The following is a 27990-nucleotide window of genomic DNA, read 5'->3' as shown; positions in this document are numbered from 1 at the left end:
GAATGAGGACCGAAACTAAAAAAACAAACTAAGTTAGCAGATGAAAACCAAATATTGATTAGTTATATGATTAAAACAAAAAATAGTCCAATTTACTGGATTAAAATTGCAATTTTCCCCTGGATCACAGTATAAATGGACCTCCCCTTTCAAATACAATTTATACAAGAAAGTGAAGAGAGTGCACAGATAAGTATTCCTCAATGAATAAAACAATTTCATTTGGCACATAGAGCTTCATTGAAATTTTTATTTCAGGTAGAAATCTGAAGAGGGATCCATACATATTGCTTACACTTTTCGCCAAAACATGCACGGATAATTGGGTTACCCAAAAGAAACGCTTGGTTTACAAAATGATCAACCGTACTATCTGCCCCAGGAAACGAAAAGTTTTGGTTGTTTCCCTCAGGCATCTGTTTTTCTCATCCCTAGACCAGTGCTGCAAAAACCAAGTTAAAACTAAAATTTTAAGCCAAGTGTCTGTTAACGACAATCAAGAATAAGAGCATAGACAGCTACTTTACCTCTCCTAGAGCATTGAGTTTCTCACGAACACCTCTCAATAACTCTTCTGCATCCCCCTCCCATCTGTAGAACTCAAGCTCTCTTCCTTCTAAGAGCCTCTCGGAGACCTAGTTGTAGAAATTTTAAGCTTTTAAAATATGGAATTCGATATAACTACGCGTGCAAATCGGGAAGGTGTGCAAAACATGATGCTGACACAAGTTTTGAACATTTTGAAACTGGTCTATTTAATCCATGGTAGCTTTGAGTTTTGATTCAAGCCTAGTGAACAAGTCGAGGCTCGAGAATTCCAGACATACACTCATAGCTTGTAACATACACATTATCATAATTATACCATGTATTCTGATGTCTCAACGGGTACACCTTTGGAAGTTTTGAGCATTGGTAGAAGGAGACAGTGAGGTGGCCGCAGGGGTGACACTCATATCTGTGTTATATTTTCATGCATCTATGTATGTTACTATTTCTATAGGAAATTTTTCAAACAAAATCTAGTCAATTTTGTCCTAAGATCAAAGAATCTGACTCTTGAATCAAGTTCAAACCGATTCTTTTTCCAAACTATTATTCTCATTCCGAATTACATCAAATACAATCCAACAATTTTTGTGCGCATCTAGACAAAAATCAGATTCACCCCTCCATAATTTATGCTCCCCTGCCACCCCCCCTCCCCCCATCTTTATCTGCTTCTGCCACTGGTTTTGAACAATTTCGGTCCAGAAAGCAAGATTGGAGTTTCAGAATATGTCATGGGTACTGGAGAAGGAGAACTAGACCCAAAACCATGCTATTTGATGTAACCCGGGCGAAACGGACGAGTTGGGTCAGGAACTCTGCCGGGTAAACTACCAAGATATTGAAGGAAATAGGAGTTAGACGCTGGACTTGGATTGTAACTTCTCGAGCTCCTTGAAGGATCTGTGAACAAGAAAATAACCACGTGAATGGGCGCCGGAGGGGAGTTCGACGTGGCCACTCCGATGCTTAAGTCAGCAGGGTACTAAGCAATAAAACCAATGTAGCCAAGTGATGGCTGTGATGATTGGTGTGTAGTAAATGAGAGTATTAAATGTGAATTAATATCTGAAAGATAGTAAATGCAAGTAAAGAACCTGATATTTATAGTAGAGGATACAATATGACCTCGTTTTTCGTGTGAGAGCATTAATTATAATAGGGTGGCTGATTATACCCTATTGTTCTGACATGTCAAATCGCACACTTGTCACATCCAGGCTACTTGATTTATTGGCCACTTGTAATAATGTCAGAGATAAATCGGCTATAAACACTGTTTATCGGCGGCATTAAATACTTCACTCATATCGAAGTGGTCAGGGTGAGGTATTCCTCGGGATTCCTTATAAGAACATAAGTGTATAACTTCTCAGGGAGGTTATGTTTCGGGTGCTCTCGTGGCCTGGCCTCTGATTGACCGGCCCTTCCGTGGGTTCTTCCAGCCATCCTCTCGTTATCCCGGGTAATTTCATGACTCGGGTGCCGATCCATCCGATTACTTTATTGGTATGATCAGAACCTTTTATTCTCCTGACCCGGGCTCTAACCATGGATATTATCCATGACCCGGGAAGTCCCAGGGTTTATCTATGACCCGGGATATCTCGGGGCATCATCACTCCTTCCTTAATTAGTCGGGCTAGAGTCCACTCGCTGTCCCGATTAGTCTCGTGTGCCCGGTCAGGAAAATTGTTTGCTTACTCGCTTATTATTATTATTTTTTTTAGGCTGATCGTAGTATATGGACACGTGGATTATAGCTGACACAGGCCGTAGGATTTGTCAGAGACTCTTCTTTTTCCAAGAAAATGAATCATTATGACGCATTGATTCCTGGACCTGTCTTTTCGAATATCTTCTCGCCTATATGAATAACTTTGCACTATTTCCGATGGAGATCTGAGCCGTTGGGTCCATTATGGATTAATGGTGTAGATTGGCTTCACTCTCCTATATATATAACAACCCTTCCTTTGTTCAATGACACCAACACACTTATCTTCTAAAAAATACAATGGCAGGTGCAAGCGGTTCCAAGACTCCTGATATGGCGGAAGAATTCATGAAAACAGCCCGGGAGAAACGAAAGCTGGAACTGGAGGATGAAGTCTTCCATAAAATTATCCACTACTGGGAAAAGCTTCAGAGATTGAAGTTTCTCTACGAGACTGGGGAAGCTAATACTCCTAGACTGGTGGTAAAGCTGAAGGAGTATCGGGAACGCCTGCACGTTTCTGAGATAGCTGATCTCTTCAGGGACGATTATGTATACGAGCTGATGCTCTACAAGGAAAGGAAAATTCTGACGGACATCGTCAAATCCGACAGCTTCCTCAAAACGTCTACTGGAGAAGTAAAGGGCTGGATGACCCTGTGGATGATGTTTGTAGAGGAAGCATATTATGATGTAGTCCGCAAGAATTTCTTTTTCTGAGTAAAAGTTATTTTTGTTTTATATCTCCGTTACTTTCCCAGCACCCTTTCCGGAATAAAAATGCTTGTCCATTTCTAATTCTGTCGAAAATTTCAGTTTTACCAGATATTGTATTTGTATTAGGAACTGAATAAAATAAATCTCCCTAAATGAGATGCCGGGAGCTGAAATTCCTCGTGCTATAAAATAAGATACCGGGGCCTCAAATTTCCCCGGTTTTTAAGATAAGATGCCGGGACCTCAAACCTCCCGGGCTATAAGATGCCGGGGCCTCAAACTTCCCGAGCTATGATGTAGAATCATAATGACGCATGTATCAATATTAAATTCGTGCCGAAAAACGTTCCATATTTCGAGATGGATAAGAATGATGATTCGATAACCGTGAATGTCCTCTCGTCTACCTGATACCATTTACGAGGTGCATCTATTAAATGTCATGTGCCTATAAATAAGAGGATAGAAATGAAAGGTGAATATCAGTTCAACATGTCTTCAAGTGACTCCACTAATTGCAGCAGCACACACGTCTTAGTAACCAACGCAATGCGTCCTCATCTGGAGGAATTGAAGAAGATGATTGAAGAATTAATCTGGGTGAAGGTCATGTCTACCTGGTACAAGGTTCAAGACCTGAATGATACCTACCGGAACGGTTTGGCTCCTACTCGAGCACAAAGAGCAGTGGCGAGGAAATATAGGCGACAGCTTGAAATAGCTCGAACTGCAGACCTAGCCACCGACCAAGCTCTGTTGCATGCTATGCTGTGGAAGGAGTGGCATCATTTGAACAAGATTTCAACCGCCGAGTCCTTCACCAATCTCTACTTTCAAGAGTTGACTGATTGGATGAATGAATGGCAAGATTATGTATCTTCTAGAATAGCTGTAATACGACGCCGACCATTTCCTTAATGAAAATTTTAACGTATCTTGCTACTTTATATCTTTTGTGAACAAGCCGGCATAGATTAAGAATCAATAAACAAGAAAACCATAAGTTATTAATTGATCGCTGGGTCCTCGTACCACCCGGGCTTACGGGCTTAGGATAATACGCCGGGGCTTCGTACCACCAGGGCTTAGGATAATACGCCGGGGCTTCGCACCACCCGGGCTTAGGATAATACGCCGGGGCTTCGCACCACCCGGGCTTAGGATAATACGCCGGGGCTTCGCACCACCCGGGCTTAGGATAATAGGCCGGGGCTTCGCACCACCCGGGCTTAGGATAATACGCCGGGGCTTCGTACCACCCGGGCTTAGGATAATAGGCCGGGGCATCGCACCACCCGGGCTTAGGATAATATGCTGAGGCTTCGCACCACCCGGGCTTAGGATAATCTGCCGGGGCTTAGCCTTCCCTGATCATTTAATGCGATGTCAGAACGACGCGTCCCCCTCTGACAAGCTGTCAGGAACTGTCCGTATTCCGAGCAAGTGAATGATTATGGTTCCTCCATTTGTGCACACGTCATTTCAAATATCCCGCCCAATGATGCCGCTCAATTTTCGAGGCTGATCTGGTCCGTTCGATCTGCTTTAGATCAACGGTATAGATCACCCTCTTCCCCTATATATAGTATATGACTGGTTTTCAAAATTCACTATCAAATTCCCTTGTAGCGAAGCTCTGCCAAATTTTTCTCTCGAGCTTTTCCGTCACGCGGGTGTTATTTCGGCGATCTTTCCGTTCATCGACAACCGGTCACCATCTCCATTTCTTCCTAGTAAGTCTCCTTTCCTCATTTACCCTTTTCATTATGTCAAACTCCACATCTTCCACGTCCGGAAAAAATGTCAGGGGCCGATCGGAGGATAACTCCCCGACCCCTTCTGAGACCTCCGTTCGCCTTCCAGTAGGCATTCCCATTCCCCAATCTCGACCCCTTAAAAAATCCAAAGCTTCTTCTTCTCGGCCTCCTGGTACCCAGGGCAAGGGAAAAGAGAAGGCCACAGGTCCCCCATGGTTTTCCACTGTGACTTCTACCCTTCGCCCGGGTAGTATAGAGGAGTTGAAATCTTTGGGCTCCATCCCTTCTACTTATGACATCAAAATTCCCGGACCGAACGATCACCCAGATACCCCTCCCCCCGGCTATCATGCTTTCTTTCTTGAGCAGCTCAAGAGTGGTCTCCGCTTCCCGGTACAACACTTCTTTGAAGGAGTTGCCCGATTTTTCAACCTTCCCCTCAACCACCTCCACCCTAACGCTTTTCGTATTATGGCTGCTACTTTTGTACTGTTCCGTATGAAACAACTTCCCATCAATTCTTCAAGTTTTCATTATTTTTATTCTTGCCGGTTTAATGATGGGGTCTTTTCTTTTATAGCCCGGATGCATTACTGGTTCTTGACTGATATCCCTTCCTCTCTGAAGGGATGAAAGACAAATTTTTCTTTCTTCAATTTCCGACTCTCCCTACCAGTGCCTTCGGCTTTCTTTCTGCTATGCCCTCCCAACCCGAGCTTCCCCGGGATTACAAACTCCTCCCTCCTTTTATCCAAGCCCGGGGGGCCCTAGAAAAACAATCTTATCTTTCCTCTGTATTGATCGGGGGGGACAACTTGATTCATTATGGGATTGGGTCCCGGCCTGAAGACCCCGTGGACCAGATAATAGATGAGTTCAATCACCCCGGGTCGCAGGCTGGTAAAGTATTATCTTACCATTATTTCCCTTAATGTATCCTTCACATGCTTGGTCATCTGACATGCTGTTTTTGTAATGCAGCTGAGGACATGATCAGGGCGAGTTTCCAGGAGGCCGCGGCCAAGAGAAAGGCCGAACAAAAGAAAGCCCGGGCTGAGAAAAAAGCTCGGGAAACTCAAGAGGAGGAAGAACGCCAAGCCCGGGCGTTGGCTGAAGCTCGGGAAACTGAAGGACAGGGGGACGAAACATGAATGATGGTTCGGGAGGAACCTATTCTTCCCCAGGAAGAATCCACCGTTCCAGCTACCGAAGAGGATCCAGCTCCTCTTAATCAGCGAAAGAGGAAGGCCATCCAGGAGCCGGTGGTGGTAGTAGAGGATGAAGTCGAGGAGGTCGTCCGGTCTCCTCCTATGACAGGTTCTTCTACCGGGCCCTCTGGGGGAAGGCCTTGGGTTATCCCCAACATTTTTGGGGAAGATATCAGCGCGGACCTTCTTAAAATGATCCGGGGCCTTCTTCGTCCTGACGAGGTGGCACACCTTCAGGGACTCCATCCCAACAGGCTTCTCTACGAAGGAACGTCCCGGGTTTTTTCTGTAAGTTCAGGAAATTGTAACCCCCCCCCCTTTTTTCTTTTCTCTCCCCTTCTTTCTCTTTTTTTTTTTTGTAAGTTTTGTAGCTTTATCCCCAAGTTTGAACAATATTTTCAGGGCATGCAGATGCTCGTACATTCTTACGAGCGAGTAGCTAACGTAGCTAAAGGGGCCAATGCTCGGGCTACCTCGGCCCAGGAGACGCATGCTAAACTCCGAGAGGAGGTGGGCCGTTTGAGCGAGCTTCACGAGCATGTGTTGGCTCGGGAGAGGACTGTCTGGGAGCAACAAATGGATCTGATACGGGCAGAGCTGGCAGTGCCCCGAGATATCCCGGGTCATAGATAAACCCTGGGACTTCCCGGGTCATGGGTAATATCCATGGTTAGTGCCCGGGTCAGGAGAATAAAAGATTCTGACCATACCAATAAAGTAATCGGATGGATCGGCACCCGAGTCATGAAATTACCCGGGATAACGAGAGGATGGCTGGAAGAACCACGGAAGGGCCGGTCAATCAGAGGCCAGGCCACGAGAGCACCCGAAACATAACCTTCCTGAGAAGTTATACACTTATGTTCTTATAAGGATTCCCGAGGAATACCTCACCCTGACCACTTCGATATGAGTGAAGTATTTAATGCCGCCGATAAACAGTGTTTATCGATTCATCTCTGACATTATTACAAGTGGCCAATAAATCAAGTGGCCTGGATGTGACAAGTGTGCGATTTGACATGTCAGAACAATAGGGTATAATCAGCCACCCTATTATAATTAATGCTCTCACACGAAAAACGAGGTCATCATCGTATCCTCTACTATAAATATCAGGTTCTTTACTTGCATTTACTATCTTTCAGATATTAATTCACATTTAATACTCTCATTTACTACACACCAATCATCACAGCCATCACTTGGCTACATTGGTTTTATTGCTTGAGTACCCTGCTGACTTAAGCATCGGAGTGGCCACGCCGGACACCCTTGCGGCGCCCATTCACGTGGTTATTTTCATGTTCACAGATCCTTCAAGGAGCTCGAGAAGTTACAATCCAAGTCCAGCGTCTAACTCATATTTCCTTCAATATCTTGGTAGTTTACCCGGCAGAGTTCCTGACCCGACTCGTCCGTTTCGCCCGAGTTACATCATTGGCGCCGTCTGTGGGAAATTCTGAGTTCTAAGACGTTGATATGGCTCCTACCAGAAGAACAGCAAATCAAGACACTTCCCGAGTTCAGGGAAAAAACAACACTCATGTTCAGGGAGAAAACAACACTCGTATCTCTGGTGCTGGTGGTTCTCGTCCTAATGGTCCTCAGCCTACCATTCATTTAACCCCTGAGGAGTTACAGAAGATTATAACTGATGCTGTTAAGATGGCCACGGCAAAGAAGGCCACTTCTCACCATGCCAGTCATCCCGAGCAACAACGTGAACAGCCGCGAAGGGAAGAGAGAAGGGAAGAGGAGGGGGAATCAAGTGCGGGTTCTAAGTCTCCCACTGTTGCGGAAGAATTGGAAGAATTGAGGAAAAAAGTGAAAGTGTTAGAGGGGCATGTTGGTTCTAAAGGCAGCGCTCCAGTTGCAAAAGGTTGCCCATTTTCTGACATCATTGTTCGGGAACCATTACCCGGGCATTTCAAGTCGGCAAAAATCAAGGACTACGATGAGAGTTCTGACCCCGAAGAGCACCTCGCTCCTTTCGAAAACATGGCTATGTTGCATTGTTATGGGGACCAAATTAAATGCAAAGTGTTTCTAACCACTCTGATTGACTCGGCTCAAAGGTGGTTCGAGGGTTTAGCTCCTCAGAGTATTCTTTCTTTCGAAGATTTTCAGAAGGTGTTCTTACATCAGTTCAGCAGTAGCAAGAAATATAAAAGAACCACCTTTAGCCTATTCGAGGTAAAGCAGCGCCCAGAGGAAACTCTAAGAGATTATATCAAAAGATTCAACCGAGTAGCCTTAGACGTGTCCTGCTTGCGCGCCCGAGACGAAAACTACTGCTTTCACGCAAGGATTGCTAGAAGGGGATTTCTTCCGCTCCCTCACCAAAAAACTGCCCGGAGATTTCGAAGATCTTTTGTCCCGGGCAGAAAAGTACATCAATATGGAAGAAGCCCAGCACCAGAAAAGAGAAGCATTGAAGAGAGCAAGGGGAGACCGGGCTGTCAGGCCTGAGGAAAGAAGTAACAAGAGGAATGGTTCCGGGCATCTTTCTCATGTTCCCCTGAGAAATGCCCGGGGTATGGAGGTTCAAGAATGCAGCTCGGATGTGGCCCCACTCCCTAATCTCACAGTCCGGCCGGTCCGATCAGAGAAGGTCGGATATTGCACCCTACATAAAGAGTGCTCCCACAACACGAATGAATGCCGATCCCTAAGGAAGGGATTTAAAAAGCATACTGAGCCGGAATCTCGCCCTACTCGGGAGGAGCCCAGGTCGCCGCCCTGGGTATCGCGACGACCTGGACCGAATGTTCCTAGGAGATCGGCTGACATCCCCAGTAGGAAGCAGGAGAACATAAGGGAATTCTCGGGAAGAAAAAAGCAGACAAGTGGAACGAAAAGACCTTCCCCCTATCCGGGGAGTGATCAAATTGATTTCGGGAGGATCTACTGATGGTGATTCCAACCGAGCCAGGAAAGCAAGGGGTAGAAGAGTGTGCTTAGAAGTTGATGGGAGGGATCGAAGTGAGCCGATTATTAGTTTTGGCCCGAAAGACCTCAGAGGAGTCAGCCTACCTCATAATGATGCTCTGGTCATTCAGGCCCGAGTCGCTAATTATGACGTGTTGAGAGTTTTTGTGGATAATGGGAGTTCTGTTAATGTTATTTTCAAGGAAGCCCTGGTCCAGATGGATTTACATGAATATCTGCGACTGCTCTGTTCGGCTTTGCCGGTCATGCTGTATACCCTGAAGGGGAAATCACTCTACCCCTAACACTTGGAAGTGGAGATTTGAGGAAGACAGTTATGACAGTTTTCACCATAGTATATGCCTCATCTTCGTATAACGTAATCCTTGGAAGGCCAGCTATGAACGAGATGAGAGCTGTAGCCTCTCCACTTATCACCAGAAGATCAAGTTCCCGATACGAGGGCAGGTGGGAGAGGTTAAGGAAGACCAACCCTCCTCCCGGAAATGCTATGGTGAAACAATCCGAGTAGATCAGAAAAGGGCGAGAAGGGAGGACAGGGGAAAGAAAGTGGCTCAGGGAGCAAAGGAGGTAGAAGGGAATGAAGTAAATTTTGTTGTAGAGGACGAGCAAGAGGTGGTCGAAATAAAACCAGGAAAAAGTATTCGAGTGGCCCGAGACCTGGACGACTCCACCCAGGTAAAACTCCTAGCCTGTTTAAGAGCTAATATCTCTATTTTTGCATGGTCCCAACAGGAACTTGTGGGAATATCACCCAAAGTAGCCGAGCACAAATTAAACATCATCCCTGGATCCCGACCTATAAAACAGAAGAAAAGGCACTTCGGGCCCGAAAAAGACAAAATCATAGAAGAGCAGGTGAAGGAAATGTTGGGAGCCGGCCACATCAGGGAAGCCCAATTTCCCACATGGCTCTCTAATGTGGTCCTTGTTCCTAAAGCCACAGGGAAGTGGAGGATGTGTGTAGATTTCCGGGATCTGAACAAAGCTTGCCCGAAGGATTGTTACCCACTTCCTCGAATCGATCAGTTGGTGGATTCAACTTCCGGCTTTGAGTTACTAAGTTTCATGGATGCATATCAGGGTTATCACCAAATCCCCATGGCCCGAGAAGATCAAGATAAGGCCAGCTTCATCACTTCTGGGGGCACCTTTTGCTATGTGGTCATGCCATTTGGATTAAAGAATGCCGGGGCCACATACCAACGCCTAATGAGTCAAGTCTTCCAAAAGCAGATAGGCAGGAATATCGAGGTATATGTGGATGATATCTTGATTAAGACTCGAGAAATGTCTTGTTTTATTGATGATTTGACAGAGACTTTTGCCACGTTGGAAAAGTATGAGATTAAGCTCAACCCGGCCAAATGTGTGTTCGGGGTCAAGAGTGGAAAGTTTCTGGGTTTCATGGTTACAGACAGAGGAATTGAAGTCAACCCGGAAAAGATAAAAGCTGTGATTGACATGCCCTCCCCTCAATCTACTCGGGATGTACAGAAATTGACCGGGAGGATTGCTGCTTTGTCCCGATTCATCTCTCGATCTGCTCACCAGAGCTATCCTTTTTTCCAAGTCCAGGGACCCGTACCCTTGGCCCGGTGGACCCGTACCCCGGTTATACTTTCAAATCCAGGGACCCGTACCCTGGCCCGGTGGACCCGTACCCCGGTTATACTTTCAAGTCCAGGAACCCGTACCCTGGCCCGGTGGACCCGTACCCCGGTTATACTTTCAAATCCAGGGACCCGTACCCTGGCCCGGTGGACCCGTACCCCGGTTATACTTTCAAGTCCAGGGACCTATACCCTGGCCCGGTGGACCCGTACCCCGGTCATACTTTCAAATCCAGGGACCCGTACCCTGGCCCGGTGGACCCGTACCCCGGTCATACTTTCAAATCCAGGGACCCGTACCCTGGCTCGGTGGACCCGTACCCCGGTTATACTTTCAAGTCCAGGGACCCGTACCCCGGTTATACTTTCAAATCCAGGGACCCGTACCCCGGTTATACTTTCAAGTCCAGGGACCTATACCCTGGCCCAGGGACCCGTACCCCGGTTATCTGCCAAGTCCAGAAACCCGTAACCTGGTCGCCTATCGACCTTAGTAAAGATTAATGTTGTATCGGTCCCGCAGGTTTTTGTTTTGGAAAAAGAAAATTATCGGTTAATGATTGATGAAATTCAGAGTTAATACAAAGTTTGTGATAATGCGGGGAATATCGGGGAAGCCGTTATCAAATGCGATGAAGAGATCTCATTAACAAAGAAGATATTTACAAAGTGCCCGGAACCCGGGAGTAAAAAAAAAAAAAACTAGGTTTATTTGGGATCCTGCTCCTTGTTCTGCTCCTCCTCCTCGTCTGGGAGAGAGGCTGCTGCCTTCTCTAAATCTGGAAAATCTTCCCGGTCAGCTGGAACCAAACCCGCCTCCTCGAAATGTTTGAAGCCCTGTTCAAGTACGGGAAGGCCTTCTTAGCCAACATCAGCTTAAACTCAAGAGATTTTAAAAAGTTGGTCATCTGCTCCTCCTGAGCAGTCTTAAGAAGGGATACGGCAGCCTGGAGACCATCAGCTCGAGCACGGGAGGACTCGGCTTCCTCCCTTAACGCTTGTGTCTCTGCTCGAGCCACTGCCAGCTCCGCCCGTATCAGATCCATTTGTTGCTCCCAGACAGCCCTCTCCCGAGCCAACACATGCTCGTGAAGCTCGCTCAAACGGCCCACCTCCTCTCGGAGTTTAGCATGCGTCTCCTGGGCCGAGGTAGCCCGAGCATTGGCCCCTTTAGCTACGTTAGCTACTCGCTCGTAAGAATGTACGAGCATCTGCAGGCCCTGAAAATATTGTTCAAACTTGGGGATAAAGCTACAAAGCTTACAACGAGAGAAAAGAAAAAAGGGGGGGGAGGGGTTACAATTTCCTGAATTTACAGAAAAAACCCGGGACGTTCCTTCGCAGAGAAGCATGTTGGGATGGAGTCCCTGAAGGTGTGCCACCTCGTCAGGACGAAGAAGGCCCCGGATCATTTTAAGAAGGTCCGCGCTGATATCTTCCCCAAAGATGTTGGGGATAACCCAAGGCCTTCCCCCAGAGGGCCCGGTAGAAGAACATGTCATAGGAGGAGACCGGACGACCTCCTCGACTTCATCCTCTACTACCACCACCGGCTCCTGGATGGCCTTCCTCTTTCGCTGATTAAGAGGAGCTGGATCCTCTTCGGTAGCTGGAACGGTGGATTCTTCCTGGGGAAGAATAGGTTCCTCCCGAACCATCATTCATGTTTCGTCCCCCTGTCCTTCAGTTTCCCGAGCTTCAGCCAACGCCCGGGCTTGGCGTTCTTCCTCTTCTTGAGTTTCCCGAGCTTTTTTCTCAGCCCGGGCTTTCTTTTGTTCGGCCTTTCTCTTGGCCGCGGCCTCCTGGAAACTCGCCCTGATCATGTCCTCGGCTGCATTACAAAAACAGCATGTCAGATGACCAAGCATGTGAAGGATACATTAAGGGAAATAATGGTAAGATAATACTTTACCAGCCTGCGACCCGGGGTGATTGAACTCATCTATTATCTGGTCCACGGGGTCTTCAGGCCGGGACCCAATCCCATAATGAATCAAGTTGTCCCCCCCGATCAATACAGAGGAAAGATAAGATTGTTTTTCTAGGGCCCCCCAGGCTTGGATAAAAGGAGGGAGGAGTTTGTAATCCCGGGGAAGCTCGGGTTGGGAGGGCATAGCAGAAAGAAAGCCCAAGGCACTGGTAGGGAGAGTCGGAAATTGAAGAAAGAAAAATTTTGTCTTCCATCCATTCAGAGAGGAAGGGATATCAGTCAAGAACCAGTAATGCATCCGGGCCATAAAAGAAAAGACCCCATCATTAAACCGGCAAGAATAAAAATAATGAAAAATTGAAGAATTGATGGGAAGTTGTTTCATACGGAACAGTACAAAAGTAGCAGTCATAATACGAAAAGCGTTAGGGTGGAGGTGGTTGAGGGGAAGGTTGAAAAATCGGGCAACTCCTTCAAAGAAGTGGTGTACCGGGAAGCGGAGACCACTCTTGAGCTGCTCAAGAAAGAAAGCATGATAGCCGGGGGGAGGGGTATCTGGGTGATCGTTCGGTCCGGGAATTTTGATGTCATAAGTAGAAGGGATGGAGCCCAAAGATTTCAACTCCTCTATACTACCTGGGCGAAGGGTAGAAGTCACAGTGGAAAACCACGGGGGACCTGTGGCCTTCTCTTTTCCCTTGCCCTGGGTACCACGAGGCCGAGAAGAAGAAGCTTTGGATTTTTTAAGGGGTCGAGAATGGGGAATGGGAATGCCTACTGGAAGGCGAACGGAGGTCTCAGAAGGGGTCGGGGAGTTATCCTCCAATCGGCCCCTGACATTTTTTCCAGACGTGGAAGATGTGGAGTTTGACATAATGAAAAGGTAAATGAGGAAAGGAGACTTACTAGGAAGAAATGGAGATGGTGACCGGTTGCCGATGAACGGAAAGATCGCCGGAATAACACCCGCGTGACGGAAAAGCTCGAGAGAAGAATTTGGCAGAGTTTCGCTACAAGGGAATTTGCAAGTGAATTTTAAAAACCAGTCATATACTATATATAGGGGAAGAGGGTGATCTATACCGTTGATCTAAAGCAGATCGAACGGACCAGATCAGCCTCAGAAATTGAGCGGCATCATTGGGCGGGATATTTGAAAAGACGTGTGCACAAATCGAGGAAACATAATCATTCACTTGCTAGAATACGGACAGTTCCTGACAGCTTGTCAGAGGGGGACGCGTCGTTCTGACATCGCATTAAATGATCAGGGAAGGCGAAGCCCAAGCATATTATCCTAAGCCCGGGTGGTGCGAAGCCCCGGCGTATTATCCTAAGCCCGGGTGGTGCGAAGCCCCGGCGTATTATCCTAAGCCCGGGTTGTGCGAAGCCCCGGCGTATTATCCTAAGCCCGGGTTGTGCGAAGCCCCGGCGTATTATCCTAAGCCCGGGTGGTGCGAAGCCCCGGCGTATTATCCTAAGCCCGGGTGGTGCGAAGCCCCGGCGTATTATCCTAAGCCCGGGTGGTGCGAAGCCCCGGCCTATTATCCTAAGCCCGGGTGGTACGAAGCCCAGCGATCAATTAATAGCTTATGGTTTTCTTGTTTATTGATTCTTAATCTATGCCGGCTTGTTCACAAAAGATATAAAGTAGCAAGATACGTTAAAATTTTCATTAAGGAAATGGTCGGCATCGTATTACAGCTATTCTAGAAGATACATAATCTTGCCATTCATTCATCCAATCAGTCAACTCTTGAAAGTAGAGATTGGTGAAGGACTCGGCGATTGAAATCTTGTTCAAATGATGCCACTCCTTCCACAGCATAGCATGCAACAGAGCTTGGTCGGTGGCTAAGTCTGCAGTTCGAGCTATTTCAAGCTCTCGCCTATATTTCCTCGCCACTGTTCTTTGTGCTCGAGTAGGAGCCAAACCGTTCCGGTAGGTATCATTCAGGTCTTGAACCTTGTACCAGGTAGACATGACCTTCACCCAGATTAATTCTTCAATCGTCTTCTTCAATTCCTCCAGATGATGACGCATTGCGTTGGTTACTAAGACGTGTGTGCTGCTGCAATTAGTGGAGTCACTTGAAGACATGTTGAACTGATATTCACCTTTCATTTCTATCCTCTTATTTATAGGCACATGACATTTAATGGATGCACCTCGTAAATGGTATCAGGTAGACGAGAGGACATTCACGGTTATCGAATCATCATTTTATCCATCTCGAAATATGGAACGTTTTTCGGCAGGAATTTAATATTGATACATGCGTCATTATGATTCTACATCGTAGCCCGGGAAGTTTGAGGCCCCGGCATCTTATAGCCCGGGAGGTTTGAGGTCCCGGCATTTTATCTTAAAAACCGGGGAAATTTGAGGCCCCGGTATCTTATTTTATAGCACGAGGAATTTCAGCTCCCGGCATCTCAGTTAGGGAGATTTATTTTATTCAGTTCCTAATACAAATACAATATCTGGTAAAACTGAAATTCTCGACAGAATTAGAAATGGACAAGCATTTTTATTCCGGAAAGGGTGCTGGGAAAGTAACGAGATATAAAACAAAAATAACTTTTATTCAGAAAAAGAAATTCTTGCGGACTACATCATAATATGCTTCCTCTACAAACATCATCCACAGGGTCATCCAGCCCTTTACTTCTCCAGTAGACGTTTTGAGGAAGCTGTCGGATTTGACGATGTCCGTCAGAATTTTCCTTTCCTTGTAGAGCATCAGCTCGTATACATAATCGTCCTTGAAGAGATCAGCTGTCTCAGAAACGTGCAGGCGTTCCCGATACTCCTTCAGCTTTACCACCAGTCTAGGAGTATTAGCTTCCCCAGTCTCGTAGAGAAACTTCAATCTCTGAAGCTTTTCCCAGTAGTGGATAATTTTATGGAAGACTTCATCCTCCAGTTCCAGCTTTCGTTTCTCCCGGGCTGTTTTCATTAATTCTTCCGCCATATCAGGAGTCTTGGAACCGCTTGCACCTGCCATTGTATTCTTTAGAAGATAAGTGTGTTGGTGTCATTGAACAAAGGAAGGGTTGTTATATATATAGGAGAGTGAAGCCAATCTACACCATTAATCCATAATGGACCCAACGGCTCAGATCTCCATCGGAAATAGTGCAAAGTTATTCATATAGGCGAGAAGATATTCGAAAAGACAGGTCCAGGAATCAATGCGTCATAATGATTCATTTTCTTGGAAAAAGAAAAGTCTCTGACAAATCCTACGGCCTGTGTCAGCTATAATCCACGTGTCCATATACTACGATCAGCCTAAAAAAAATAATAATAATAAGCGAGTAAGCAAACAATTTTCCTGACCGGGCACACGAGACTAATCGGGACAGCGAGTGGACTCTAGCCCGACTAATTAAGGAAGGAGTGATGATGCCCCGAGATATCCCGGGTCATAGATAAACCCTAGGACTTCCCGGGTCATGGATAATATCCATGGTTAGTGCCCGGGTCATGAGAATAAAAGGTTCTGACCATACCAATAAAGTAATCGGATGGATCGGCACCCGAGTCATGAAATTACCCGGGATAACGAGAGGATGGCTGGAAGAACCCACGGAAGGGCCGGTCAATCAGAGGCCAGGCCACGAGAGCACCCGAAACATAATCTCCCTGAGAAGTTATACACTTATGTTCTTATAAGGAATCCCGAGGAATACCTCACCCTGACCACTTCGATATGAGTGAAGTATTTAATGCCGCCGATAAACAGTGTTTACAGCCGATTTATCTCTGACATTATTACAAGTGGCCAATAAATCAAGTGGCCTGGATGTGACAAGTGTGCGATTTGAAATGTCAGAACAATAGGGTATAATCAGCCACCATATTATAATTAATACTCTCACACGAAAAACGAGGTCATCATTGTATCCTCTACTATAAATATCAGGTTCTTTACTTGCATTTACTATCTTTCAGATATTAATTCACATTTAATACTCTCATTTACTACACACCAATCATCACAGCCATCACTTGCCTACATAGGTTTTATTGCTTGAGTACCCTGCTGACTTAAGCATCGGAGTGGCCACGTCGGACTCCCCTCCGGACGCCCATTCACGTGGTTATTTTCTTGTTCACAGATCCTTCAAGGAGCTCGAGAAGTTACAATCCAAGTCCAGCGTCTAACTCCTATTTCCTTCAATATCTTGGTAGTTTACCCGGCAAAATTCCCGACCCGACTCGTCCGTTTCGCCCGGGTTACATCACTATTCAAAACGAAATTCGAAACAATAAAATAACTCATTTGCTAATTTAAAGTAACATCAGCATAAGAACACCATAAGCTATAAACGAGCAAATCATTGAAGAACCAAGTAGTACCTGTTTCGCTATCACTTGCCCACCAGCTATGTGAGAGAAATAAATATTGTAGAAATGTGAAAGAAACAGTGGGCGGCTCTTCTCGGAAAGTTCTTTCAAATATTGAGCATACATAGTCCCAGGATAGCTAGGTTGTGGAATTACATTTCCCTGCAACCTCAACCACTCTAAATCCTTGGAAAGGCCATCGGACCTCTCTAATCCAGTCTTTCGAAAATAAACATCTGCATTGAGGAAGGCCAAGAAATTTCACAAAACTATGATACAGATTACTGCTGCCACATCAAAAGATCAAAGCCTCATGAGAACAGATAGCAATTGGTTTTTTACAGCATGGAAGATGAATAAAACTTTCCATTATTCATATTCCAACAGCAACAGGCCGATATTAAATTTTCGAAAAATGAAAAACAGCAGAAAACCAAAACTAAGCAAAAGTTTTTTTTTTTTTGAAACAAACCCAAACAAGTAGCTATCAGATCAGATTAAACAGACTAAGAGGGAGGATTAAAAAATGAAAGACATGATAATCAATACAGAAAGAAGTAAATGAAACGTAAATAGATGAAATTGAGAAAATAATACACACAATAGAAAGATAAAAATAAAATAAACGTAAAAAATTGGGAAAAAAGAGGAGCTTACAGGAAACATCACTGGACTCATCAACAATGTGCTCAATTGTATAAAAAACCAGCTTACTGTCCGCCAAATACTTCAAGAACCCCTCCATGCTAGGCTCCCACGACTTACCATTATTTTCCAAACCCTCCTCCTGTTTCCCCTCAATTCCCAATTCTTCCGCATCACTCCCAGCAGAATTATCTTTACTATTCCTTTTTCCATCGGTTCTCAGTTTCATTGTCACAAACCTCATCTCTTCAGTAATACCCTTCACTTCACCGGGATACTTCTTCCGATACCGCCTACGCTCTCGCTGCCGGTTCCCCGGAGGCCCCCCATCTTCCATAAATTTTAGTGCCTGCCCTTCGTATTCTTCTGTAGAATGGTACACTTCTCCTGTTTCAAATTCAGTCTCTTTTCTGGACACAAAGGTGGGCCTGCTCAAATTTGCCCAATTTTCATAGATTTGATCACTTCTTGAATTTTTTTTGCTGATATTGAAAATTGATATAGGAATGGTTTTGGGGGCGAGAGGGATTTTGGGTGCTGAATTTTTCAGTAGCAATGGAGTAGAAGGTTTTAGCGTCGTTGTGGGAGTGAAGTAGTCCATTTCTACCCAGCTTGACAAGTCACACGTGTTTTTATTAACGTTTTGTATTGGGCCGGGCCTAGCTCACCAGCTTTTGTTGGGCTACAAAATTAGAACTTATGGATCAATTTAGAGACCCAAGAAGCATTAGTTTTTTAAAAAAAAAACATTTAAAAAGACGTAAAAAAAATTGGCATTTAAAAAAATAATTATTTAAATGTTTTTTTAAAACAAATATTAATCGATATTTTATTTTATTTTTAAAAAATCTTCTTTTAAAAAATAAATGATTTTAACTCACTTATTCAACCTAACACACTCAGCATAAGTAAAAGAATAGGTCTCTTGTGAGACGGTATCACGAATATTTATCTGTGAGACGGGTCAATCTTACCGATATTCACAATAAAAAGTAATACTCTTAGCATAAAAAATAATATTTTTTCATAGATGACCCAAATAAAATATCTGTCTCACAAAATACGATCCGTGAGATCGTCTCACACAAGTTTTTGCCTAAGTCAAAACACAGAAAATTATCTGGATTTTAAATGAATGTTTGAGTTGGATTAATTGTAAGATATTATATATATGACTTAATTAGTAAACAAGAAATACTACTTTTAACCAAAAATCAAATGATCCATCTTGCCTGGTCATTAAGAATTACCAGATGATTCAAAAAGTACTTCTTGCAGCCTGCCTACAGGTAAATGAACCTTTGATTTCTTTCTCAAAAGCATGTTTTATATTGTTATATTTATTTGAATATCTTACCTCTTATTATTTTATTACATTATATTTTAAAGTTGTAAAATGCTTACATAATATCAACAATAATTGTATACATATAATACTTACAATTAAAATCCATCTAAATGAGTGAAATATTTAATTCAACATGTGTTTCAATTCTTATTTCATAGAAATTGCTGGATATATTACTTGTATATGATATTCTAAAGCTTCGCTAAGAACACCCAAGACCGTTGTTGTATGAACCAATACGATATATATGTTATATTGTTGATTCCCGATGCTAACGTTCAGAACTTTGAATGCATAAACCTAGACGTTCTCTATACCATGCAAGCCTAAAAAATCAATGAATCATAGCACAAAATAAACAAGACAAATACTTGTGTGAGACGGTCTTTCGGGTCGTATTTTGTGAGACGAATCTCTTATTTGGGTCATCCATGAAAAAATATTACTTTTTATGCTAAGAGTATTACTTTTATTGTGAATATCGATAGGGTTGACCCGTCTCAGATAAAGATTCGTGAGACCGTCTCAAAAGAGACTTACTCAATAAACATAAAAGATATTTACGTGATTAGATCATAAATTATCTACATCTACGTGCCCTCATGATATATTATGAATGAATGTGTCGTACCACTTCCTAATTAACCATGAATGACTTTAATTGGAAACAATTGCTATTTTAGTATCAATTCTTGACAAAATTATCAACAAACTATTTCATTTGTAATTCTTTTTCAGGAGCTAGATGGAGAAGATGCGAGAATGGCCGACTACTTCGGCATGATTGCCAGAACAAGCATCGACGGTCTAGTGGCTGCCATGTTAGCTGCTCCGAACCGAGAATAAGGGCCCCTATTTATGCCGCTAAAGATATCAAGCCCTTTGATCTTGAAAATTATGTTAAGAGATTTTGTTTCAGATGAACAGTAAAAACGTTGTGTGTATTAGATATTAATGTTGTCTCAAATATTGCACTTTCACAAGTGTTGTCTTCATATGTCTCTAACAACCACGGCTACACAATTGTAAATAATCGTATTCTTCAAAAGACATGGCTCTAAAACTTAATTCTTCTCTCTGAGAATTTCTCTTTATCTCTCCGCGCTCTCTCTCTTATTTATGCGTAGCAAAGGATTCTCATATTTATAGACATGTTGTTTTTCTCTATAATTGTTTCATTGATTAGATACCTATAAATCATGGTAAGATAGAGTTTATAAGGAAATAAATAACCTTATGTGTATCAAATCACATGTAGAGTAAATTTCTATAAAAGTCAAGAAAGACAAAACTCTTAATCAATTATTTAACAAAATCTTATCAATAAGGAAAAGATAATTTTAAAAAATAAATTGTATCTTAGAATCCAAAAAGTATTTTTCCTTTCAATCTCCCATTTTTTGCTTTTCTAAACAAAACTTTCACAAATACAGCTTTCTAAGTTGATGCAACTCCATTTAGCTCCCCTTGTTGAGAACATATCTCCCCCTGAATTGGATTATGAACACGAGACAAAGACATTCAACAAACTAAATCAAAATATAGCATTAAAAAAATTAGCACATAATGAATTAAACACTAAACAAACTCGGAGCGGATAAAACGATATAAAAAAATCGTGATCACTGATCATTATCAGTGTTAACGGCTTCTTCTTCAGTTGCATCACCGTGTTTCGTTCTTGATGGTCCAGCGCCCGAAAATGCTGTGCACTATCTCTCCTTTTTTGTTCAGAATGGACAACAACATCCATGAAAAGTATGTATTGGGCCACTTGATCTTCATCATAGTGAATGATCAATTCCTTGGCTTGAATAATTTGTTCGAGGAAAAAGTCAATTTGGGCCTGGAGAAGTGTTGCAGTTATCATTAAGAAGTCATGTCTTGAGGCCATAGTGCCAATATTTTGGGCAACACGTGATTCAAACCAGGATAGGTCTATCTTCTGATTACCCTTAAACAAGGTAGGGGCAATCTTCAGCAGATCACTTACATCAGATAGCTGCTCATCAATGTCTTTAATGAATCCTTGAGACTCAAGGATTCTATTAATCAGTGAGGGAAAAGGTAATTTAGATTATTTGAATCATCTCTCAGCAAATTGGAGCATTGTTTTGAAGACCAATTTCCCAAAATTAAAGGCACCCTGAGCACCAATGCAAGATAGAACTAAAGCTTGTGGTCTCGTTACTATTGTAGAGTCTACTATAGGAGTCCAATTGCGTATTGCAATTTTATGAAGAGCATAGTAAAAAGACGTCAGGTTTGTTGCAGAAAGACGGTTTGGATGTGCTGGAAATTGATTGATCAAACCCCTGGTTAATATTGAAGCAACCTCATGAATATCTGGTTGGAGGCCTTCTTCTGCATCAACTAGAGTATGGTAGAGATTGTTGATGATTATGGGGACTGAACTCATAGTCTCTATTGTGAACAAAAACTTTCCATAATTTTCCTAACTTTTCATCACCGATACCGGATGAGAAATTTGTATAAGACTCAAGAACAGGGTTACAACAGTACGACACGACTACAGAAGCCGTCGAAAATAGCCTGTGGAGTTGGAGAAAGTCACCGGCCTATAAAAGGCATTTGTGTCCACGTTCTTCTCATCAAGAAATCTCGGTTGGCATACACAGACCACTGAGCCATAGATGCCAGAGATTTTTTAGTGTAGAACTTAGTTGAGAAGGATTTGCTCAAATCATAGTCTTCGCAAGTGGTGTTTCCTTTGCTTCATCTTCTGAGTGGAGACTTACTTCTTTGGTGGGAAAACTTTGGCATTAGGAGTGATTGTAGGTGTACTTGATGTGTTACTGCTTTCTCTTACGAAAATACGGTTGGTTTTGTTGATTCTCTAACTTCAAACACATTGTTGTTGAAACGTAGATCATCCTTACTATCCTTTCTCATCATCATTATATAGTCAAGTTTGGTTGTGTTTATGTTAAACTAAGCAAGAAATTGAGTTGTTGCTTCAAGTTCGCCCTTGATTTTGCACAATTCCAAATCCTTCTGACTTAGGATTATTTCAAGTTTGGCCACAACACCCTTTAGCTCAGTATTTTCCTTTGAGAGAGTTGTGTTCAATTTATTTCTCATGGTCCAATTAGCATAGAACTTTTCATAAAATTTTTGTACAATTTCCAATGTGATTTCCATCAACTTTCAGATCTTCATGATCACTTGAATTTCCAAGAGTTGTAGCATTGAGACATACTGAATTTTGAGTGATGCTCCGGCCAGATGTTGCAACACCAGAGGCAACACCTAGTGGATTGATTTGCAACCAACATCAAAAAGTGCGGTTATATTTTTGCTCTTCATCATATTCCCCATCACTTAAATAAACATTCAGTCATTCGTCTTTGTCAAGCCTATTCTCACATTCATTCGCATAATGTCCAAAATCATTACACTCTTTACATTGCACGAAATCAAACCTTTTAGGATAATATTTTTTCTTACCTTCATTCATTTGCCAAAATTGTCCTTGAGAGGATGAAAACCTTCGAGTTTTTTCAGGATCAGTTAGACATGGAAACTTAGATTGTTGTCTAGATTTATTTTTCTCTATTCTTTTTCAAATAATCTCCAAATTTCTTTGTGATGAAAGAGATAGATTCTTCACATAGGTCCGAATCATTGACTTCTAGTGACAATTGAAGAAGGTCGTTGTAGGAGTCATTAAAAACTTGGAAAGCAATAATCTTATCTTTTCTTTCTTTTGTAAGTCTATGTTCATCTCGAAAGTACAAAGGGAACTAATGCGAGCTGATTTTTATCTCGTGCTTCATCAATTACACAGATCTTGATATTGAAACGCTCAGGAAGTGATCATATTTCTTTAATGACCAATCTTTCATTTGAAATTGGATCACCAAGGCTGAATGCTTCATTGGATATCTCTATCAAGCGACGATCATACTCAAGGATTGTCTCAGTTTCTTCTACAATCAAACTTTCAAATTTAGAGGTTAGCATTCTTAACTTTATTTTTCGTATATTTTCATATCATTCATAATGTTTTTGAAGGATTTCCCATACATCCTTAGCATAAAAATAGTTGATGATCATGCTGAACATGCTTATATCAACTGATGTGAATATGACATTCAATGCCTTTGAATTGTAGTTCGAAATTTGAACTTCGTCAGTTGGCCAATCACTTTCTGGTTTGGTCAGACTGTCACCATTTTCATCAACTCTTTTTGGTGGAGTCCAACCATTGACAACACGCTGCTATGCTCTTTCATCTATGTACTTAATATAAAATCTTATTTTGACTTTCCAAAAAGCGTAGCTTGATCCATCCAATACACGAAATCATAGTACGACGTTGGCAAGTAACACGTCCATTGAATTTTACCAATTAAACAAAAATAATCAGAATCATAACGTCAAGAGTTGGCTCTGATACCAAGTGAAAGTATCATATTTAACATAACGGTAAGGATTGTGTGTATCAGATAAATGTTGTCTCTCAGATGTTGTAACACTTTGCGACAACATGAAGCAGAATAATATAACACAAAAATAATTAAATAATACTGAAATATTTATGTACAAGTGAACTTACTTGTGCGATGTCTCATGACAAAATAATCACTAAAAAAATTGAGTTTACAAAATCAATACTAGTAAAAGAATGAAAAATTATCTTCCTTAACAATTCAATAAAGTAAATTGCATCATAAAATATTAATAACAAAATAGCCAAAATACAAGAATCCAAATCTGTGTGTCCGAAATTTAGAGCAACTAAATAATTCTTCGATCAACACTTTTTACGTATGTTGTATTCAAATATCTCCAACATGTCACGGCAACACAGGAAAACAACGATGCTTCGTCTTTGCGAGTTCTTCATAAAATTCTCTTGTGTATGGTTTGTCTCGCCTCTCTAGCACCTTCAACCATACTCTCGCGTTGATTATTCTTCATTATATATAGACTTTATTTTGATCTTGATAAGCTTGGATAGATTCTTACAAAATAAGAAAAATAGTCTTTCATAAGGAAAAATTTATTTCAAATAATAAAGATCAAATCTAGAGTTTAAGAAACTCAATATATAGAAAGACAAAATTCTAATGAAAAATCTTATCAAAAGGAAAATAATTTAAGAGATAAATTTGTGTTTAGCATGGAAAGATACATTTCCTTTCACATACCCTTTATGTTTATTCTTCTAACAAACAACCATCATTCTGTGGACTTTAGTCGCTTTCTGCGAATTGACCAAACAAGTTTCTGATGGAAATATAGGCTTCTTCCTCATTAAGCCTGTAGACTTTGGGTGGTTTTTGGTGATATATGTGGGCATTGATTCCCGCATGTCGGAGAAAAATTATAGATATTTTCATGCAAACAAGTGCATACATGGTTGATAAGTGTGTGTTTGCACTAAAAATAAGTTTTTGACCCAATATCACAAGCCTATTAAATGTTGAATTATATGATCTAAATTTAGTTTGGTCCAAATTAATAGGCGCAAGCAAAAAAACTTGTCACTTCTATTGTTTCCGAGGCACCGGTTGAAAAAACCGTTGTGACCATTTATGCGGATCACATCCTTCCAACCGTCGAAATGATCATGACAAAGGTTGATCCAATCACTAAGACATCCTATGAACAAGATGAACCCGGTTCCATGGCAGTACATAAAGAAATCCATGAGGACGATACACCTATACAAGAGTCTGAATTAGTTGTGCCTCCCTCTCGGTGCACATCAGTTTTTCAGAAGTCCCTCTTATCTCTGCCGAAGATATTGTGCAATCTTTTTCGGAATTTGATCAGGGCACAACTCACATGGAAATCTCTTCTCCTTCAAAGTCTGCATCTGCTGATCCTGCTCAAGGCATTCTCCACAAACCATTAGTATCTTCATCTAATGCACCTAAAAATGACTATGTCGTGGTTACTTACGTCTCAATAATCTCTGTTATTTCTGAGGATCCATCGACAAGTCTTGCAGCACAAGAAGTCTTCTACGAAGCAATTCCTATTTCTTCTGTTGCTTATGACAAAGCGGTTGATGTTCTATCTTCCGAAATAGATGCACCATAGCCTTCCAAGTCAACCGGAAAGGCATCTTCTTCTCAACTGGCCTCCATCAAGGCTAGAATACTTTCTTCATCAGATCTCTCTGAACCCAAGGAAGAATTTGGGGAAGAAGACAACCAGAATGAGATTTTGGACCGTCTAAAGACCATGGATCACTCAATTTTTGCTCTCAATTGGAAACAATTTGATCTCAAAGAAGCTTTTCACTCTATGAAATCTGACATCTCCAAAGAATTTCTCATCATTAATACAAGTATTTTCCTCCGACAAGAACGACACAATTCCTCGCACATCAACATGTGCACCAAGCTTTGGGGGCAAACGTCTAGACTTCAAGCACATGCTGATCAGCGTATGGATGCCCAAGGAGCTCAACTGACAGAAATTATGCAATTTCTTATGAATGGTGATGTCAAAAAGGGGGAAATAAAGAGGCAGATGGAAGCTCATAAAGCTGAAGAAGCTATAAGAAAAAGGGATGCAGAGCGTGCCAAAGCAGATGAAGCCTTAATACAAAAACAACTTGAAGAACAGAAGAAGAGTTAAGCAGAAAAGAAAGGTTAAAACATCGGGTTGAAAGGTTAATGAAATTATTTGTACTTTGTGAAGCTTGTAATTTCATTCACTCAATGAAATACGATCTTTTCTCTTGTTACACTTTCTTAAGTATCTGTAAATTGTTGTATATTACTGAGCTGTGTTTTGTTATCACCAAAAAAGGAGAAATTGTTAAGAAATTATTATTACCCTAAAGTTTTGGTGATTGATAAAATAAAAACAACATCTAATTGTTTCCGGATACAGCTGCTATCTATCTTGTATAACAGGAACAACTAATCACTTGGATTTCAACCACTTCAGCAGAAGAGTTTCAACCGTTAGAAGCTTTCTAACCGTCTGTTCAAATACTTCAACTGCTTCATTAAAGAGCTATTCATTGTCCACTTAATGAAAGACATTCTCCGACCAGCTCAGGACATTCAATGGTTTTGCATCGCTACAAGTCAACCATGTCTTGCATCACTCCTGATAAAGATCTTCATTTATGTCACTATCTCAAAACAGATAGATTGCTTAAATATCCTACAAGTTCTGATGGAGCTAACGTTTACTACAAAATGATGCTCAGCAGCAACTCTTCAAAAGAACGAGATTCAAAGTTGCACAAGCAAATAGAACATTAAATGTTTACTGAAGAGACATTTAATGTTGTTGCAGATGATAGTGACACATCATTCCAACGCTACAGGTTTACGTTACACGTCTTTTGTCGACCGTTGGAATGGTAGCCTATATAAGAAGAGTTGAAGACTACAGAAGGAGATAGATCAATTAAGATAATACAAGCTCTTCAACCACACAATTGAAACACCATTAAGCTTGCAAACTTCAAGATTTTGAGCGCACCTAAAGTTTATCTACATCATCGTTCGTCAAGCACGCATTTAACAGAAAGATATATGATCATTCAAGAATCAACTTCTTGCTAAAACATATTATTTCTTTACATCAGTAACCTTTGGTTATTTGATTTACTAAGTTTTCTGGTGAACCGAGGATTCTTAAATATCCAGAAGTATAAAATGATCATTAGGAGTTTCAAAACAAGCAATGTGACAAGTCCTGATTGGAATGGGCTGTTGCAACAGTTTGTAAAGCCAAAGTCTTTTAGTGGAATCCTTCCTAAAGAGGAAGAAGGGGTGATGTAGGAGTTTTATCTCCGAACATCCATAAAAATCTCGTGTCTTTACTTTCTGCAAGCACTTACATTTTAAACTGTTTCATGTTAACAAGCCAACCAACCAGTTGCGACTATCATTAGAAATTTTGAACCGTTTTTCGCACTTTTCAAATTGTTCATATTTATAACCGTTCGAGGTAAAAACTTTCAACCGCCTAAAAACGATTTGAAAACAAATTTTAAACTCTAAACTCTTTCTCGATCCTAACAAATAGGTTCAGCATAAAAACATGAATGAGGAGTTGATGGCAAGACAACAACTAATGGATGCATCTAAGGCCTTATATGATGCTATTTGCGCTCGCGTGAAAGCTTTACTGAAAAGCTAAAATGTTTCTGTCAAAGATGATAAGAAAACCAATGACAAAAAGATGAATCAAGGGATTAACTAAATCAAGGATCCAAAAAAAAGTTCAGGGAGTTTTAATGCATCCTGGAAAGTTTTAAGATGCGACCATGTATGGCTTTTAAGGAGTAAGTACTGGAGCATATGATCGGCAGGCTAAAACGTCCAGAGTGGATACGAAAGACAAATAAATACTGTAAGTTTCATTCCACTAAAGTTTGTTGTACTTTGAAAAATATTTTGCAGGAGAAAATCAACGATTGAATACTCAAGTTCCCAAAGAGAAAGAAGCAACGTCCATCGATGAAGGTCCATTTCCCTCTGTAGCTTCCGTGGGCATAATTGTTACAGATTTTGTGGCATCGTCGGATGAAATAGGAAATGTGGAGCATGTAACTCCAAGAATAAAAATAAAGAAACGTTGGATCTCTAAAGAAAAGATATTTGAAGTGAAAGGAAGGTTTGATCATGTCGATGATGTGAAGAAAAATTATATAAAAGAAGATTCTATCAGGGGAATCAATCCAAAGAGTCAACTGTATCTTGGGGAGTTGTTTCACAGAGGTTTAGTGAGCCATTCTCACATGAGAATATCGAGTAACCAACACTTCTCAAAGAAGATGAAGAATTCAGAGCTAATGAGACAAGAAATTATTGCTAGATCACCTAACCAAAATAAGAGGAGTCAAGGATACTCAGGGGAGTCGGCTTACCAGGGGCCCCAATAGTTATTTACGCTGTTCGGAGTCATCATTTGCGCATCGGGAGTCTTCTCACTTTTGACCAATAAACTCGAGGTTGACTTACTAGAATTGGAGAAATCAATACCAGAACAAGGGAAGTTACTCAAGAGAAGTGGAAGAGTCCATGAACTTTAAGCCAAAGAACCAATACTTCTAAAAAAGAACCATGATTTCAAATCCAAGTAATCAGTTTGTTAATGAAAAGGTTAAACATACCATGAGGAATCATCTCCCTAAGGATCAAGGATGCATCTGTACTAAAAGAAGTTATCATATTTGGGACCATATAAGTCAAAAAAAC

The 27990-nt window shown here is 41.8% G+C and overlaps 1 protein-coding gene across 1 annotated transcript; it reads right to left on the bottom strand.

Annotated features, from left to right (window-relative positions):
* Window positions 1–194: 194 nt before the first annotated feature.
* On the bottom strand, window positions 195–18069 carry LOC142547217 (putative inactive heme oxygenase 2, chloroplastic). The gene is made up of 4 exons (XM_075655384.1): window positions 17455–18069; window positions 16810–17033; window positions 528–635; window positions 195–442 (listed from the first exon to the last, which is right to left on the bottom strand). Exons 1-4 carry the CDS (start codon window positions 18041–18043, stop codon window positions 350–352), a joined length of 1014 nt encoding a protein of 337 aa, XP_075511499.1. The 5' UTR covers window positions 18044–18069; the 3' UTR covers window positions 195–349.
* Window positions 18070–27990: the final 9921 nt, after the last annotated feature.

The sequence above is a fragment of the Primulina tabacum genome, chromosome 5, assembly GCF_025594145.1.
Source record: "Primulina tabacum isolate GXHZ01 chromosome 5, ASM2559414v2, whole genome shotgun sequence".
In the NCBI taxonomy this organism is placed as follows: domain Eukaryota; kingdom Viridiplantae; phylum Streptophyta; class Magnoliopsida; order Lamiales; family Gesneriaceae; genus Primulina; species Primulina tabacum.
The sequence above is the reverse complement of the archived record's forward strand: the minus strand, read 5'-3'. Positions and strand labels throughout refer to the sequence as shown.